The 19596-nt window shown below is 37.8% G+C and overlaps 1 protein-coding gene across 1 annotated transcript in view; it reads right to left on the bottom strand.

Moving 5' to 3' along the window:
* Positions 1 to 19596, bottom strand: part of SETX (senataxin) — a 32100-nt gene that overhangs the window by 10073 nt on the left and 2431 nt on the right. The window contains 18 exon segments of the mRNA XM_055806457.1: positions 926 to 997; positions 1711 to 1823; positions 2282 to 2383; positions 3258 to 3414; positions 3970 to 4137; positions 4671 to 4900; positions 5609 to 5785; positions 6322 to 6424; positions 7129 to 11712; positions 12557 to 12647; positions 14167 to 14338; positions 15352 to 15471; positions 15775 to 15984; positions 17456 to 17468; positions 17909 to 18015; positions 18219 to 18279; positions 18281 to 18418; positions 18420 to 18431. Coding sequence (XP_055662432.1) covers positions 926 to 997; positions 1711 to 1823; positions 2282 to 2383; positions 3258 to 3414; positions 3970 to 4137; positions 4671 to 4900; positions 5609 to 5785; positions 6322 to 6424; positions 7129 to 11712; positions 12557 to 12647; positions 14167 to 14338; positions 15352 to 15471; positions 15775 to 15984; positions 17456 to 17468; positions 17909 to 18015; positions 18219 to 18279; positions 18281 to 18418; positions 18420 to 18431 — 6630 coding nt within the window.

Genomic DNA, 19596 nt, shown 5'->3' with positions numbered 1-19596 from the left:
ATTAAAGGTGAACTTTCATTCATCTCATGATTCATGCTACTTAGCCTTAATTACTGGTTTTGCTATTAGTGCCTATTTCCACTTTCAGATCTATCACCTCATAAAAAAAAAATTCCTCCAGCTGTTACTTAGAAACATTTCACAGTATCTCAGTTCCAGCAAGACTAAGGGACATGGCAGTGGTGATAGATACATCCTAGAACATGAGGACATGCCTGTTTCTATCACTTTCTTTGCCAAATATAGAATCTTAGAATCGTTTAGTTGGAAAAAGACCTTTAAGATCACTGAATCCAACCATACACTGTGCAAATGTCAGAGTTGCCAGATGAATGTGGTTTATGGAATGTTTTTCCCAATTTCTCTCTACAAGGCCATTTTCTGAGCATATGGGTTTATACAGCTTTTAATGCAATGTTCAGCCAGTGCTGCTTCACAACAGTCAGCACTTTGGCTGATTGATAACTCCTTTTTTGTTGGAGTGTGCTCTATTAAATAACACTGAAAGGTTAGTATGTATCTTCAACCCTCATTGATTTTCTGTTAAATGAAAGTGAGTTAACTCCTTTCAGCCACGTTTCGTTGGAAAAATAAAAATTCTTCCACCATCAACCATAATTTCATATCTGTCTCCAGAACACTTCCCTATTTTGTTTAAAATTCACCCTTAACTGTCAGAAGGAATATTCCCATCCATTTGTTGTTTTTTCGGGGGTGGGGGGGTGAGTGGATGTTGGGTTTTTTTTTCAATATGCAGCCAGAGCACATCTGCATTTCACACCATAACTTACTACTATTTATCTACTACTTTATAAATACTCCCAGCCACATCAAAACCAAATCTCCACCACAATTAAAGGATATCAAGTATATAAATACATCAGCTGAGGTTCATTAAAGAGCTGCCTTAAAGATAAATTCCTACCTCCTTTAGTTGAGAAGCAAGCTGTTGTCTCTCCTTTGAAAGTCTGCCAATTTCATCATCTAATATTTGACTCTAGATGGGGGGGGAAGATAGAGAAACCACGTATCAGAAATAATTACCACCACATATTTCCCATAAACCTTTTTTCTTCCCATACCCTAAAACATTTCCTACACACTTAAGACTTGTTCAGACTGTCTTTTAGTACCAAATGTGTCTGAAGAAGCTGGCCACTTTCTTGGAAAGCTGTCAACGTATTTAGACTTCGCAACACACAATACTACGTCTTACATTTCTCTGCAACTGGGAAAATGGTTTACCATCAGAAATCTGTAGTTTGAGCACAAATGCTAAATTTTTAGACAAACAACTGGAACACTTCCAAGTGCAACACACATCCTGATATCTCATATTCCAGGGTAACTTACTATTCCCAGTTAAATAAGAACAGAGCTTTGAAGTATACAGACAAATTAAATCATTAAGATTCATAAATATGGTTACACTAAAAACTTAACTGGTGACAGAACCAAATAAAGACTACTCAACACTAGAGCAAGAAGTGGCATAATCAACCAGTCAAAAGTCCTACTATAAATAAAAAAAAAAATCCTGATCTAAAGTTCTTTGTTCCCTTTCACAGTGCTAACCAACATTTCCATTAGATTAAAAAGCAGGTTAAGAGACAGTTACTGCTTAGAGATGGCATTAAAGGTAGAGTTCTTTTTGGATTCACTAATGAAAAGAAAATACAAATGGAACGACAAATACAAGTATCTTACTACCTCCCTCTTCTCACATCTGTGCATGGCACGCTGACGAGACAGCATGTCCAGCTTTTGATCCAGAGCTGCTTTTTTCTTCTGTATATCCTGATCACAGTCAAATGGCTGTCGTTCTACAATAAAACCAAGAAGAACATACAGGTAGAATAGAAAAACTGCTACAGTAACACTTGCTTTCAGTCACCCATCTTAAGTTATTAAGAACAAATGGACAAACTCATTTTCTGTTGCATTTCTTTTTTTTTTTTACTAAGGTCTTATCTTGTAAAACGAAGGTAGTAAGACTTGGTTCCAAGTGTAGCTCTCAAACACTGCATAGCGACATTGCTTAAGAATTATGGCTTTAACACACATTTACTGTAATTTCTTTTTAAACAGAACAAAGAATAGTCTCACTCATTTCTTTGCTTTTGCTTAGACTTAGGCATACTTAAGCTGACACTCTCCCACTAAGACTGGGAAAAGCAATGCTTTATGAAACAATCTTCCTTCTTAAAGGACAGAGTCCCAAGCATAAAACATCAAGCTCTTGAAGAAAACAGAAGAAAAGTCTGATTTGCATGTTACTTACTCATTCTATGTTCAACTTGCTTAACCAGGCTAAATCTCCGGACTTCATTGTTGATTGCTTTTTCAGCACCAAGTCGCACTAATTTGATATCACCACAATTTCCTGTTTACAAAATCAGAGCCAAAAAATTTTTAGATTGCTCCCATCATCTCTGCACTTTGGTATGAGATAAAAAAAAATTAAAAAACATGGATATCAAACAAGGCTTTTCCTTTATTGCTTTTCAGGGTTTTGCAACAATTTATCTGTACTGATCTAAACCCAGCTACAGAAAAAAAAAAAAAATCAATAATTCCAAACTCTTAAAAAAAAAAAAAAAAAAAAAAGAGATGTTGCCTATGTCTTAGTGGTGGCTAACAGTTAAGAATGTTATTTTGAATTAATAAAACCATCTCTTATTCCCAGGTTTCTTTCTCTAGAACTTACAGAATTCCTAAGTTAGAAAATTACTGAGTACTATCAGTAACACAGCCGGTAAGTGAACACCAAATTAATGTGTAGTTACAATGCAGATTTTTTTTCCCCCATCATAGATTAGATGGCTTGCTCAGAATTCATTTACTTCGTATTAGTCAAAAACTTGGAGGAGAAAAAAAAAAAGTCAGAGGTTCTAACATGTAAAAATTTTCAGTCTGTTTAGCATGGTCAGCAAAGTCTAATTTTATTCAAAATCAAGTTAATAGTCTGGTGTTCAAATTTTTAAAAAGAGTACTTGGTGAACTGAAACTAACACTAAGAGTAAAGGGGTCAGTGCCTATAAAAAGACAAAGTGCAATTTATTTCAAGAAAAACGTAACACACCTTTTAGAAAAGCACATTAAAATTAATAACAGTATGAGGATGTACCAGTCATGTTCTCTAAGAGACAAAAGCTGCTTAGAGTAGCATATAAGCATTATATGTAATCAACTGTTCCAGTTTCTCCTTCAGGCTTTGTCTATTTAACATATAAACAGAATTTTGAAATAATCCATACCCAAAGGCTCCTGTCTGTTTTGGCATTTTTCCTTAAATGCAATGATGATCTTTTTCATGAGTTCATCAACAGCAGCATTTGATGGTGCACAAACTAGAAAACGGTTTGGCTTGATCTTGGAATTTGTTTTTTTAGTTGTTTTCTCGTTCCTAGTGTTCTGTAGATTAATTAACAATAAACCAAGACAGGCTCTTTAAATTGTTTTCATTTGTGATTTAAAAGTCAGACTGTAGGCTCATCTTAATCAGCATGCAGAGTATGGGGACTACTGCACTTGAACCCTTCTTAAGCTATGTCTTACGTTGAGTAAGAAGTCAAATGTATTAATACTATTCGCATAAATTCCCTTCAACAACGATGTACATGATTAATCTACTGGATGCTAATATTAAAACCATTAAATGGGACAGACCAAACAACATTCCTCAATACATAAAAATATTAAGGTTTTTTTTTGTAACAAGTGTTTATACTACTGATTGTGCAGTTTTCTTGATTTTACTTTTTAAGTTCTGTAAAATAAGTTTTCCAAGATGCCCAAAAGGTATTAATTCCACCTTTATGCCCTGTACAGATTTAACTAAATCAGCTTAATGAATAACACCCCCAGTAATTATCAACACTACACTTCCATTTAGTTCAAGCTATCATTGACTTCCACTGGGAAACCAAACACCAGCACATGACAATCACATACATTGGATTCACTTACTTCTCTCAACACAAGAGACAGAAGTCCAACAATAGTTTTAGACTTCCCTGTTCCAGGGGGGCCGTGGATGAGGCAGATCTTGGGAAGCACTGGATGTTGCTTTACCATGGCATAAGCTGTCTCAATGGCTCTCTTTTGATCTTCATTGTATTCATTCAGATCTAATACCTGAAGGTAACAGACAAGGGAAAAATAACATATTACTTAATGTTGATCATACCTCCCAGGTTCATTTTGTGTATTTTCAGAATGTCCCCCACCCCTCTAACTACAACTCAGAAACCTGAAGGGCATGGAAGGCTTTTGATTCTAGGTTTGCTCTACATGCACACCCAACCCTGATTCAAAAACTGTTAATGAAGGCTTCACTTACACGCTTTATTTCACATTACCTTTTCCATATGACGCCTGATTTCCTGAACAGACACCTCTACGGCAAGGGAAAAAAAAACCTGAAAGCTGCTTGAAGTCCACTACTAGTATCGACATCAATACAGCAGAAATACCTGAGCAGATTCAGACTCCTCTCTCCCCACCCAATCAACCAACTCTGAAAAGTACAGCACCCCAATGCTTTTGAAATCTGGCTGTTTGTGCTTGGTCATTTCAAAAACAGCACACAAAACCAGTTTTGAGAAACTCGTGGGGTCCAAATGTCCACTTTGTCACCCCTAACTATCACTTCTAGCAGCAGCACTTACAGCACTTCCTGAAGCTACAGGCAAGTCTCTGGGACAGAAGTCACTGTAACTTGGATTTAAGATGGGTTTAAGCAGGGGACTTCTGTTCAATAGTAGTAGACCTCTGAATTTTCGATGTGTGGTCACCAGGGAGCCAACCACCACACACTTCACTTGCTTATTTATGAAGAAAGACAAATTGCCTCGAGTTTGCACAGAAAGATGACAGATGGTATGCTGTTCCTTTTGTCCTATTAAAATGGAGAGGAGAAAAAAACAAACAAACAATTCACAAGTTGTAAATTCAAAAGAATATCCAAATTGTTAACTGAAAGATATTCAAACAGGTCACTAGAAGAATTCACCAGAACCAAGTGCTGCCTTCTACTAGGGAGCCAAAAAACTAATTCTTGCAAAAAACCCCAAACACCAGCACCATCATCCCACACAAAAAAAAAAACCAAAAACAACCAAACCCCACACTCCAAAACAAACCAAAAACCAAAACAGTGCTCTGTAAAATAACTCGGATCACTGTTTTCATCGGGCAGCGTTAGTCTTGATGCTTGATAATCCTGGTAATCCACAACTTCAGTTCCAGAAGACAGTGGAAGTTCTAGTTAGTGAGACACTGAAGTTCATGGCCCTTCCTACCTCACAGCAACACATTCCTAAAGATGTATGGTAAAGCACTTAATCGTCATTAGTTTCTGTTCTTACACGAAGTATTAACATCTGTATTGAAGGAAGTCCCTAGAAAAATGCATGGAAAGCAGGTCTGCAGCTTCAGTTCCTGGCTTTTTATGAAGCCTCTAGTATGGAACATACATACTACAGTGGAAAAGCAAGTCCATTTCCTCTGAGGTAAGTGATGTATTACAACTAGCAACAGCCAGCTATGAAGATGCATTTTACAGTAATAAGAACAATCCACTTTCATTTCAGCCCCATTTACTTACTAGTTAAACAGCCAGATGCACGACCAAATCGTGTCACAAGACCAACGTGATTCACCATATGGTTCTCCACTTCACTTTCTTCCCTAAAGCTGTCTTTTTCCTTTTGGACCACCAAAAAGACTAAGTCATCCTCCTTTGGATTAAGCTGCCTTGCCAAATCACTTTCTTGAAAATGAGCTAGTAAGAATACATTTAAAATTAGAAAATTAAAAGGACTATGGTTACAATACTTTCATAACTATGGTTACTATACTTTCATACCAGTACTACAATTAACATTTATTATATATACTTCAGTAATACCTATCTGTAACTTTTAAAGTTATTAAAAGCTATAGCAGAAGTCTATGAAGACTTATAACTCCATCCTGCATTCCTAAGCCTGAACAGGGCACTGCAGAGCAAGTGATAGACTATTTTTATTTACCAAAAGAAGGTGAAACAAATAAGTGAGGTGGAAAGTGTTCCAACAGCAATCAAATAACCTTTTGTACTGAAGACACAAATCCCCTGCTAAATACGTACTTCTGTTACTTGTGCTCTGTAAAATAGCAAATTCAGGATCCTTTCTGTATTTAAAGCAAATAAAAAAAAACTACCTGCAAGTGCTAGCTCATTACAAGGTATTATCTACTTGAAAAGTAGAAGAGGGTTTTATTGAAAAAAAAAAAAAAAACAAAAACAAAAAGAAAAACCACCCCAAAAACTCTTACCCGTAAATTCTGCTGTATTCAAGTCAGCATAGAAGTTCTGTAAGTAGAAGTAGTAACTCTTCTCCTCTCTTAGTCTCTGGTTTTCTATCCACTCTTGTGCCAGCTACGTGTTGGAAAGTAAAAGCTGAATAAAAATACTTCCAAGGGTATAGTGCATCAAAAGAATAGCTTAGTATGACTTAAAGGGTAAACACACTAAGCAAAACCAAAAGAAAGCTGTCAAGTACAAGTCATCGAAGTCTCACCCGTTTCTTTCTTAATATATGCATACACATTACATAGAAACACACAGGGCAAGCAAAAGTGCTTCCTCCCCACACACACACCCTTTCATGTACTTTCTTATACAGCTCATCGGAGTAAACATGAGTTTCCCCTTTTGCATTTTCACCTTAAAATACCAGCATTAGCCTGTTACTGACTTCATTTTCTACCTTATTTCTATGGGAGAAGTGACGCAATGACTGAACGTGAAAGCATGCAGGCTTTAATTGAAGGAACTGTACTTCATCACTATTAAAGTTTTCAAAGATTTCTGTTTTAAGCTTTATACGCTATAAAGGGGAACCACTTCCTTTCTTCCTCCTTTTGCATGCTATTGTGAATTAAAGAAAAAAATTTCATTGAGGTGGTGACGGTTCTCAATCTTAAGCATAACTGTTTAGATTATTTCCCCCAAATCATTCCTCTATTCAGATCTGTACCACAACATTTTCAGAAGGCAAAGGACATAAACCAGTTTTTAATCTCTTGGTAAAATGTACTATAAACTGATGAAAACAAATCAAGAGGCAGATAGCTACTTACAGTTTCAAAGGCATTTAGCATCATCAAGGGGAAAAATGTATTAAAATAGTCATTGTATCCCTGAAATCGGACAGGAACAGAAGCTACTACAGACTGCAAGAGAGTACTTGGAGGTCCAAACTGGCTGAGGTTCATAAACATGTCGTAAGTCCACTTTAGAACTTCATTAACAAAAATACTATGATCACGCTGCTGAGTGCCAAGAAAGGAAGAATAATATGGTTCTTGGGCAGGCCTTCTGGAAATATTTGAAGCATTGTCATTCTGTCTGTTTCCTGACTGGAGAACATTAGAAATACGGGGTTGAGACACATTACTGAAACTTGAAGACTTGCAGGTTTGATTTCCTACTGGAATACCCTTTGCATTTGGTGGCCTGACCACGACTGGTTTTGCTGCATTCACTTTGCTTTTTGAAGCTGGTGGTAACTTTTTAATATCTTCGAGATCCTTGCTGAAGGCTGCATTCCGTGAAGAACTTGCTGAGCTGAAAATTTTGGTAGTGGAAGGCTTTCTTGTTTTAGAAGGTGGCATGAAAAAAGGTTTGGCAAACAAGTGATCAGCTTCCGAGCTGGTGGCTGAATGCTTACTACAGTACTCTACTGGCTTTTCCACTTTTTCCACACAGTCTTTGTACTTACACTTCACAATAGTCAAGGATTCATTCTGCTGAAGGCTTTCAGCAGTACCAGTTTCCTCTGGTTTGTTACCAACTTCAACGTTAACTTGAACACTTTCCTCCTTAGAACATAATTCCATATCCACAGGATCTGACTGAGTTAAAAACAGATCATCATCATCTTCACTGTTTTCATTCAATTTACACCCATTTTCTTTTGAAGTTGTCTTCTCACACTTGGGCTGGACAATGCAACATCCTCCTGGAGGTTCATCTTTATCATCTCCAACACGTGCAACAGAAAAGAGACTCGAATCCATAGGTACAGGAGGAACCCTCATACTGTTATCCTCTGATTTTCTGTTTGAACCTGAAGAATTAGGCATTTGAGAGAGACATGTCTTCTCCTCCACACACAGGCTTTCAAATATTCTCTCACTGGCAGAGGAAGAGTCAGCCTCCTTCCTTTTTTCCTCTCTCTGGTTTTCAACAGACCCTTCAACAGATGCCCACTCAAAAGTTTTAGGCTTTTGCTTCATAGTTTTTACAACCACTTTGCTAACTTTTCTGTTTCTACTTTCAGAACTTCCTGCAAGATTTTTCACTCTGGCACTTTTTGGGGGCCTCGTCTGCCTTAAAAACTGAAGGTCTTGGCAGGCTAACATTTTTTTATTATGTTTTATAGACAAACTCCGAGGAGCAATTAGTTTAACCTTCTGTTTCTGTGCAACTCCAACTCTCCCTGCAGCTTTGCCATAGCTGCGCAGTTGAGCTAGACTCTCTAAAGAGCGCTGGGATAAATCAAACGCTTTGCGGGGTGCCTTCTTCAGACCAAGTTTTTCCACAGTTGATGTTGGCGCAGGACACTGCCGAACCTTCCTTGGAGGAACCACAGCAGGCATTGACCTGCCAGGTTGAGAATTTTTTGGAATACTTTGAAGCAGTTTATTATTTTGTGCTGTTTTAAAAACAGGAGAGGCTTTAGGACTTCTTTGAACAGTTCTTGCTACTTTAGATTTTGCTATATTCTTCCGTGGGCTTGCACTATTCTTCTTAAGGGCCAACTTTGAAGCTAATGAGATGCTAGATGTAGATGCTCTGGGTTGAGTCAATTCTGAATCCAGGGTGAAGTCTTTAGCAACAGTATCCTTGTCTGCAAAACCCTCCAGTTCATCTTTTGCATTTCCCTTGCTAACAGATTCCTGCAGTGCTGAATTAGTTACTTCGTTTGTATTATCAGATTTTATCTGATGAGACACATTTTCTATCTGCTTTTCTGCCAAGTCTGTTGCTGCTTCTTCCGTGGTATTGTCACTTATGTAATCCACATCATAACCCCACTGATTCGTGCAATCATTCAGGAAGTCATCTGAACTAGTACTGTCAACCTCTGTTGAAACACAACCTTGTTTATACTCCTGAGTTTCTTCCATACTATATGCTTGAGTATCTTGCCAAACAGAAAAGACATCATATTCTGTTTCAAATTCAAAGTACTGAGATTCACACTCTTCGAGAGACATCAGAGCGCCTGGCATCTTTGATTCTATTTTGCTATCACTATTAGAAATGCAGCTAGAAGTTGAAGGCTGCTTTTCAGGACACACATCTTCATCAATTTTCTTTGTTTCCTTCTTGTTAGGCACACCTCCTTCATCCGAAGAGTCTGAAATTATGATGACTTGATTGTCAGGGCAATCTACATCGCAGGGAGACTTGGTATTCTGGCCATCACTGGAAGATCTTACAGCACCTTTCACTTTCCTTTTAATATCACATACATTATGATGTACTGCGCTTTCTTGGCTTGAGTCAAAGGGAAAATTGACACTTTTGGCATATGCAGTTAAAGATAATTTACTGAGTTCTTTATCAACCTGGGAGTCTGTTAAAGTATTATCTTCAGAAACCGTCTTCATAAAATCCTCCTCTTTCTTCCCCACTGCATTGTTCTCTCTCTTGAAATATTCTGAAAAATTGAACAACCTGTCACTTGATTCACACTTCACTGACAGTGGCCTGATCTGAGCAGCAGGACTGGACATATCCCTCTTTTTTTCAGAGGTAGATGGAACATGACTGTTTGCTGAAGTTTTATCCATACAAATGATCTTTGAAATTTGACTTTTAGAGTCATATTTAACAGAGTCATTTAAATCAGGCTGTTCCTGGTCTGAAGTTTGCATGTCAGTGTCTTTCTTAAACACAGACTTCAACAATGAACTTGGTTTTTCATCAGTGGATTCTTTTTTCAGTAAGGTGTCATTAATCCCTGAGAGCAAATCATTGCCATCTTCATTTTCCTGCATACCAGGTTCATTTTTAGAGGAGACAGAACAATCTTTTGGTGTTTCTTTTGGTATCTGTTTAGTGGGAAACAGTCTGGATTGAAACGCACTGTTGACACTTTTCTTCTGTGTACTTTCACAACACCTCGAAGATGGAGTATTGACAGAGGTTTCATTTTCACACACAGTACTCTGTCCCTGATGTTTATGACAATCTTTGCTCGTACATTGATAGTCAGTGCAAAACACAGGTTGTTTTGCCTCTCCTTTTGAAGCACTTGTTGCTAAACTGCAGTTTTTCAATTTGTATGGCTTCACTAGCTGCAATACTTTTGAAGGGCATTCAGTTTTCTGTATCTTGTTTTTCAAATCCATCAGTCTAGGCACATCTACTTTAAACTTCAAAGAGGAACTGGGAGACATATTGCTTTCCTTTAGATCTGAGCTGTGAACATGTTCTGGAGAACCAATATGAGTTTGAGCAGCCAGGCATGTTGGTGTTGTGGGTTCTGCTTCACTTTTGTTTTCTAACTCGCCACCTCTTCTGAAATCTGAATGCTGGGCACTTGGATTAAAGCACTCGTTATCCTTATTGCATTTCCCTCCCACAAGATCATTGTTCCCGTCTTCCTGAAAGTTCCCACATACTCTTGCTGCCAAAGCGTTCTGTGGGCAGATATATTCCTGAGTTGTCCAGTCATTAACTTCCTTTTTAATATTCAAGAGGCCTTCAGTGGATGTCCAAGAGCTTGAACTTTCAGATGCATCTCTACATTCCTCTTCACAGGTACTCTTTCCAGTAGGGAACAGGTTCTCTTGGCAATCTTCATCTCCACCTTCCTTTGACATGACAGCAAATGGTGAACAAAGGTCACCCCTGCCATGTACACTCATCCTACATCTATCACCACCTGCACTCTTCTCTTGCTTTATAGAAACAGTAGGCAAATTTGTAGAGTTTGCATTGTTTCCTGCAGCCACAGAGGTATTCAATGCTCTGCCCTTTATACTTCTTATAACTTGCTTTAAACATATTTGTAATTCCTGGGTTTCCTGGATGTTCAGTTGCCAACCTAAAGATAGATTTCCTCGCAGAAGAAGATTGAGTTTGTCTAGGTACTGCTTGCAAAGAGCATGCTGCCCAATTTGATAGCCTTCTCTAAGAAGGCTGCGTATCAACTGCACACACGCATGCTGCACAGAGTTAGAAGCTTGTAAAGATACCGCTGATGAACCTCTCACACAATGTCCAGACGCTTTTTCAGTGCATCGTGTAAATGCTATAGCTGGAAGCTTAGCACATCTCACCACGGCTTCCACCCATTCTTGGGAGCTAATCCACAGCAAATGCAGGCACTTTTTATTTCTGTGTAGCTCAATAATGGACACCAAGATCAGGAGAAAAAATTCAGAGATTTTGTCACACTGCTGGATTCTTTCATTGAGAATATTCTTGATTTCTGAGCAGAGGTAGTGAATGACCTCTACTATATATGCTACACCCAAGTCCTTGAGATCCATAAGTGACTGGACAAAAGGGATGAACCACAGAAATGTGCTGTGATGGACACGCATATCTCTGCCAATATCAGACTGAAGCACATTAGCCAGTGTTTGCATATCTTCGTACATGTTGGGGCAGTAGTCTGGACAAATGGCAGTCTTCCATCCAGTATCCTGAAAAATAAATTCACCACACATCATCCCCATTACACACATCTGCACAGTTTAATCTCCCAGGTTTTTTTTCTAGCTGTAAAGGTTAATTTCTTTCAAATACATGTTCATTAAATAGTAACATCTCTTATATCCTAATGTAGTTCAGATTTTAACTTAAATGCAAAAAATAAAAAAATCAAACTAATGTATGTATAAGGAACTAATCTCCTAAATTGTAACTTATGAAGTGTAAAGTAGTATTTCCTTTAAAAATAAATTCTCCAAAGATGTCGTTATGCTGACGTAATTTAACCTCAAATATACATTCAAAGCCTTTGAAAGGCATTTCATAAACAAAACAAAGAACATTCACAAATGTTTATTCTGCTTTATAACATATATATAATAGTGCCATTTTAGACAACAGTCCCATATCTGAAAGTACATCAAAGCGTACATCACTACTCCATACTCAACATATTAGTTTAAAAACCTGAGAAACAAAAAGTAAAATACATAAACACAATCAGCAACTTTTTTAAAAACCGAATTCATATTTTCGCTGAGGTAACAATGTTTGTTTCAATCTTGATACAAATTCTTGGGCTTTAATACCATCCCGGCCTAATTCTAAAACATGTTCTTCTTACAGCCTGAAAGTACCAGTTAAACAAGTGACCACACTGGCTGCTGTTTAACATACGTCACTGTTGTGTGCCTTATTTAGTATATTTTTTCTTTACTACATTACTAGTAGAAACAGAATTATCTTCCACTCCATGTTTTATAGACGGTTTAAACTGACAGTGCCATTCAGTGATCACAGTTCAAAGAACAGGGCAGTAAAATACTGGTTGAATACCTTTTGAGGCTTTTCTGTGTTATAATTATAAACAATCTGACTGCAAGTAACCGTATCATCATCGTAGTCCCACTCCGGTTCAGATTTTGTCCTAAAAAGAAATACAAATCATTATAGGTTCCACACAACTAACTAAAACTATAAGAAAGCCAACCAGCCAAGACACGAATTTCACTTTTCAGATACTGACCATCTGACTATTAGAACTTGTCTGTGATGAAACATACCGATGAAGAGATATCATATTTAAAATGGTAGAGCTTGTTCTATCCTGCTTGTAAGAGAAGGGGGGGGGGGGGAAGAGATGGCCTCAGGAAAAAGCTTTCTACTGAGCCGTGGATTTGACTACCTAGAACAGAGACCCAGAAGAACTCCATTTTCTTTGAATTTTCTATGCATAAATGCAGCTCAACAGGGCTGCATACTCATAAACTTTGTATGCAACTATTTGAACACAACACTCAAATAGCTGATTTAACTGAAGAAAGTCTCCCTTTAACATGCATTCCTCAGCTATCTAAAGCATTCCATGTATATGTATCTGTAGCTATCCATAACATATAAAAATACTGAACATTTAAGACATTGTCAGTCAAAGTTGAATCAAAATATATGACAGGAAAACAGTAAACAACTGGTATAGTTATCCAGGTACTGTTTTCCACCAACTTTTTACAATTTGGCACAATTCCAGTTTTCCAAAACAGAAGGTGTTCCTGAAGTCTTGAGGCCTGGATTCTGACAGAAATCCTTAAAAGGGACAATCTGCCAAAATATGGGAGTTCAAATTTACGTAACAAAATTCTGTTCCCATAGAAGGGATTTCCACACTTCCTAACAGTGTACTAACCAACTACTTCTGCACTGAATAAACACTTCACATAATTAACTTTCTGTTAAATATGGACAATATTGTCACTCAGAAGTGATCCACAAAATCCATTTTATCAGGATATAAGTATATCAAGACAAAACCTTCCAAAACCTATGTGTATTAAAGCACTTCCTTTCAGCAGTTCACCGTTATCCAAGCTATTAAAGGACAGTTCCACGAATCTCACTTTATTAGCCTCCCTGAAAGGAATATATCTGCAAAAGGAGTAAAATTTTTAAGACCATACAGTACCATTGATTAAATCTAATCTTGAGAAACATTTAAGTCTTTACAAAAGCTGAAAGTAAACTCAAATCAGTTGTCATCTGGAACTACAGTAAAATCTGAAACTGTTAGCCACCAAAAATCCCATAACTTTACCAAGAGTCTCAGACACGGCAATCTTCATTAAAGTGCAAATTGATTATAGCAATAAACAAACACTGAACAGTTAGCAGCCTTCCTGATTCAGGGGAAAAAAAAAATATCCTGAAAAGTGTAACCGACATCACGGTAGCCAAAAAGCATGTATTTTTTAGAAGAACCTCACAAGCTTGGGGGACCTACTTCATCTTTTCATTGCTTGAAGTTGGCAACATAAGATTTTTTTTTTTTACTTGCCACGTCCCTCCCCCAACACAAATTAAGGCAGCACTGACAAGAAAACCAAGACCAAGCTAGTACACTACCTGGTATTAAAATCATAAAACTGTTCTAGTCTCTTAATAAAACTGACCTCTTAAAGCTACTGCGTATATTTTTTATTTCATTGTTGTAGCTCTCACTGTTGATAATGGTTTGAAAGGCCTGGACAGGATCAATAAGCTGACCCCACACTTTAGATCCGAGCTGATCCAAAATAACCATGAAACAATGTAGCGCTGGCCAGAAGGGGTCAGTAGAATCATCTGAAACATAACAGTAATATTGGGGAGAGTTGAAATGCAAGAGTCCTGGACATTCGTACGCTAAGCTGAAGTTGAGAGTAGTTGGTTTTCATTGATTTTTCTTAAATACTAACATTAAAAGATACACAGTCTAGTAAGTTACAACTATACTTTCGAACTCAGAAAAAGAATAGAAAAAGTCAAACTTGTTTATCTGTATGGACACTGCTCCGCACACAGTCTTAAATCAACAGCAACCTGAATAACTATTACCAACATTTCCCAGCTCTGTGAAATTGATTCTTCCACACAGATTTTTGCACTACTGTTCTAAAAAGTGGATACAACTCACACTGCTATGACAGTTTCTACTTCAACTCTAAGCTAGAAGCAATTGATTTTCCTTCAAGCATGTTCTTCCTCCAACACGTCAGATAATATTATATCCTCAATAAATGTACTAGGCTTATAAAGATCTAGTCATTTAAAAGGCAGCCCTGGTCTTGAGCTCACGTGTCATTCCCAGGCTATGCCATGGCACATGGCCTACAAGAACAGCCCAAGAGCTACCAGTCTAAGTTCTGAAGTCTAAATTCCCAACTGCAAAAGGGCTTCCCTCAAACAGATGGACAAAAGAGTCAAATTTTAAGCAAGCTGCGGCAACTCAGAAGGCAGCATTTCTTCATCTTAGGACTCAAAACTCAAACTTCATGCCACACTGAAGTGTGCATTCTCGTAAAACCTGTACATTAAATGAAAACAATATGGTAGAAATCATAGATTTGTCCTCTCAACACCTCTAAGTCAGCCTTACGCAAAGCACCACCATCCCTCCTCCACTGAAGAGTGAGCTTGAATACCATGTCAGTATTGCCCAAATATTGTGCAGTAATGGCCATCTTCCAGAAGATAAGCCTTGCTTAACATCACCTTAGCATTACACTACTAAGAATTTACTCAATTAAACAAGGAAGTTTGATAAAGATGAAAAGCAAGCTCTGAACTGTCTTAATCTCAGTATCAAAATTAGTTACCAGCTGCTTCTGCCTCCATGGTGTGAAGTATAGACTGCATGAAATCATTTTGTTTGTCTGGGCCCAGTAACAAGGAGTCCATAGCTTGTTCTTCCAGCACTGTTAGCAACATACAAATCCCTACAAAAAGAAAAAAAAAAAAGCAACCTGTCCATATATTTGCAAAAAAACTGTTCTAATTTTCACCAAATCATGGACCATTTTCCAAATGCCATTACCAGTGTAATACTTGACCCAAAGATTAGCAGCAGCATGAAACTAATTAAACACTATCTATGCTACTGCAGTGCAAACGTTCTATCTTCCCATTTGACATGCCCCCAAAATAAACAGCACCTATGAAGTAACAGAGCTCTAACTTGAAAAAGGTGCTTACAAGATGGGAAAGACTATACATACAAATTCATTTCTGATTATACTCACCTAGCCAATAGTTCTTGTAGTTAGCAGTATCATAAAAATGAGATGGCAGAAGGATGAGTTTACCCTTTTCAATCATTGAAGAGCCGTAAATATCTGGATTCTCAAAGAGCCCCAACTCAATAACTTTGAACAAGCAAGTCAGCACTTCCTGTAAGTCATAATAATCATCCCTGTCAACCTTCCCTAAATTCCTTGCTGTTAGGATGGCCCCATCGACGAATCTAAAGGATTGAAACAAAAGTTAATTAATGAAAAGAACAAATTAAAATCACAATGCTGTAAGATGAGGAATCACTGCTGCTACAAATTGGACCAGAAGTATATTTTTCTAAAGTAAGGTCTCATAATTGCAAGTAAGAGTTTTTTTCCAAAATAACCTTAGAAAAAGGCTTGTATACCTACAAGACGTAACAAAGTTAAAATTCAGGATAATAGTTACGCATAAAACTCTTTGGGATTCATGTGACACAGGGGGTAGTATTGAGTTTGTGTTTGCTTTTTATTGTTTAAGCATCACTGACCAACATTTTCTATTTGGATAACTGTATACTACTACTGTAACAACAGATGTGAAGTTGTGCTGTCAGCACAGGACACTTGTCATTTCTTGCCTTGGTGAAATATCGTTCTCTGACCTACTGAGAAAGCTTCAGAGTTTGAGCAAGTGTGAAGTACAATACTATTAAACCTTCTACTGTTTCTTAGGACAACCTGAAATTTTGTACTCCGTGTTGGTGTTTCACTAAGCCAGTCTTGGAAATGGCACAAGCCACAACCTGCTCACCAGCCATGCAAATGTAACCTGACTTTCCAAAGCTGCATCAAATGAGGTGGAAAAAAGATGGTACAAACACACACTCTCACAATATAAACAAGCAGCCCAGCTGAGTTTACAATTCAATACTCCTTTGGAGTTACACATCTGAATTCAATTTACAGATAAACATACCACACAGGGCCTTTTCTAAAGTCATGAAAAGAAGGCACTCAAGTCTCCCTTCAGTATTAACATGGTGCACGAAACCAGAAGTCACTGGTCCAACAGGCCTGCCCAACTGCAGCAGGCTGTATGTTCCTAAGTGTTCTGTGTATCACTGTTTGTCAGTACTCTTCCTTATTATTGATACCAGTTTTCACTTCTAGGATGTGTATATGTAGTTTGAAGGAACAGTCTTCTTGCTGGATTATACATCATCTTCAAAACAATGCAAAAACACAGGCACACATCTGTACTGTTTTGAGACTCTCAGGTCTTTTTGTAATCCCTCAAATCCTTTTAACCTTAAATAGAAGTGTTGGTAACAACTGCAATTGCAAAGCCTCTCAACCCTATCAATCTAGACACCACCAGCATTCCAAAATTTCTTTTTGTTAGTTTCTTAAGAGACTGGATTCAAAATGAGAGCAATCTCTGCTATGTACACTAGCACAAATGATAACAAGATCAGCTGACACTTCTAAATATCAGAAAGAAGGGAGCTCTCCTGTTTACACTTTCAAATGAACTTTTGATCTCTGACTGTTCAACTATTAAAAATATCCCATATGGATTCAGACACAAACCAAAAAAAAAAAAAATCTGCAGTTTTGAGTTGTTCCACCACATAATACCCAAATCAATTAAAAATCAACATTGCCTCCTTGTAATGACAAAATTCAGCGACAATTTAAGAGGAAGTGCACTGCCTGAACACCTCTTCTTGCAAGTAACTACTATTCTCTCTTTTTCAATTTTTAAGGTTCTGAGTACTACTGAAATATGAAAGCATCTAGGATTGAAGAAAGAACAGGAAGGAGAAGAGGATTAATATACTAAATTACAAACTCTGGCCCATTTGAGAAGAATTCTGTTTGGAGTAACGGACGGAAATTTACAGTTTGATTGAACATTTGTAACTTCGGCTGACTAAAATGCAAAAAGTAAAGTGATTCTCGAAGAGTCTTCTCTGCTTCAGCAAGCGTAACTATATTCCTACTGAAATCTCATTTTCATATATAAAGAAAAAATACAGAAAATCAAACACTTAAAATTATGAATGCTACTGTTTTCACATTCTTGCTATTGAAAATAAGAATCTGTTCTGATGCTATTTAAAACAAAGTTTTAGTGGAACAGAAAAAGTAACTTACCCACTTCATTCGGGTGCACCAAAAAGAGATAAATTCCTGGATATTTCTCAAAGACCTGAAAGGAGTTGTGACTTTGTTCCATTCTACAGAGCACTTCCACACACAGCTCACCTAAAAGGATAAAACACTGTTATAGTAAGGAATAATTTATATGATCACAAAACAACAAAACCCCGCACTATTCAGTGTCAAAATAAATGTAAAATACATATACACACACACAGTGGTTTCAGTTTAACTACTATTTGTTATTTTCACCTCCTTCAGTAGAAACAGTACCATTCTCTTCCAACTGTATACAGTAAGATACATACTGACTTTATCATGCAGCAGCAGATATGGATATTTCAGTTTTTCTACGAGGGGCACTCGTAGGGTTATTCTCAAAATCTGGGCCCACATAACCAGACAGTGGTGTCTCTCCATTCTCATCCACTATAAACAACTCATCATCTTCTCCATCTTCTTCTCGCATGGATTTCTCAATGTGGGCAACAAGACGGGAGGTTTCCAACTTCCCACAGGACCTATTCAGCAGGGAAAACAAACTAATCAAACTGCACTTGTGAAGAAAGTGATTAAGGACTTTATTACCACATGCAGAAACCTTAACTAGACTTCCAAAACTTAAAATTTCATTTTGAAGTTTCTTTCCAAGTGTGGTGTGAAGTAATGAAGTCTTGACATGGGGAATCCAGATTGTGCAAATCAGCAAAACTCTCGCTTCAGAGTTAAGATTACGAAGTAATTTTTATAAGAGAGGCATTCAAACCAGAAGCATTTTTAAAACTGTTAAATATCCAAAAACCATTCAATAATTATCTCAGGCCATAGGTTAGTCACAAAACTTCGTTCCACTGACCAATATAAAGAATTGCACGATACCGAAAAACAACCAGGAAAGTGGGAAAAGCAAGTTTAGCATCTCGCCTTCTCATGTATTTCTCAATGTATAGTGGAAGGGAGTGAACATAAACAATGCAAACAGACTGACTTACTGAATTTTTGTAGGGGATTCAGCTCTGTCATGGTTTAACCCCAGCTGGTAAATAACTACCACGCAGCCACTCGCTCACTCCCCAGTCCCTCACCGCTGAGGGATGGGGAGCAGAGTTGGAAAGGAATGTCCAACCCAAGGGTTCAGATAAGAACAGTTAAATAATTGAAACAGAGTAAAAATAATAACAATAATGACAATAACAGTTATAATGAAAAGAGGAAGGGAAAGAAAATCCAGAGGGAAAGGAAGAAACACCTGGTACCCAATGCAACTGCTCACCACCCACCGACCATACCCTGCCAGTCCCTGAGTAATGACCTGCCCATCCTGGCCACCCCCGCCAGGTACATACACCAAGCGTGAGGCCGGGTCAGCTGCCCTGGCTGTGCCCCTTCCCAATTCCTGGTGCCCCTCCAGCCTTTTCACTAACAAGGCCTAAGGAACTGAAAGGTCTCACATCAGAGCCAAAACACAGCACTGTATCTAGCTCCTGAAAAAATTATTAACTCCAACCCAGCTGAAACCAGGACAAGCTCACTGAACACTACCAAGGTTATTTCCTACAATTAACAGATACGGAAAGGAACTTTCAGCAGTCCAGCCACTCCACTTATTTCCAATCTAAGCTCAGATGGGATTGCCCTCCACAGAAATCTAGCTGACTAATTTAAAGAGCAACTTTTTAGATGTCT

The sequence above is a fragment of the Falco peregrinus genome, chromosome 1, assembly GCF_023634155.1.
Source record: "Falco peregrinus isolate bFalPer1 chromosome 1, bFalPer1.pri, whole genome shotgun sequence".
Taxonomy (NCBI): Eukaryota; Metazoa; Chordata; class Aves; order Falconiformes; family Falconidae; genus Falco; species Falco peregrinus.
Note: the sequence above shows the minus strand (reverse complement) of the source record. Positions and strands in the feature narration are given on the sequence as shown.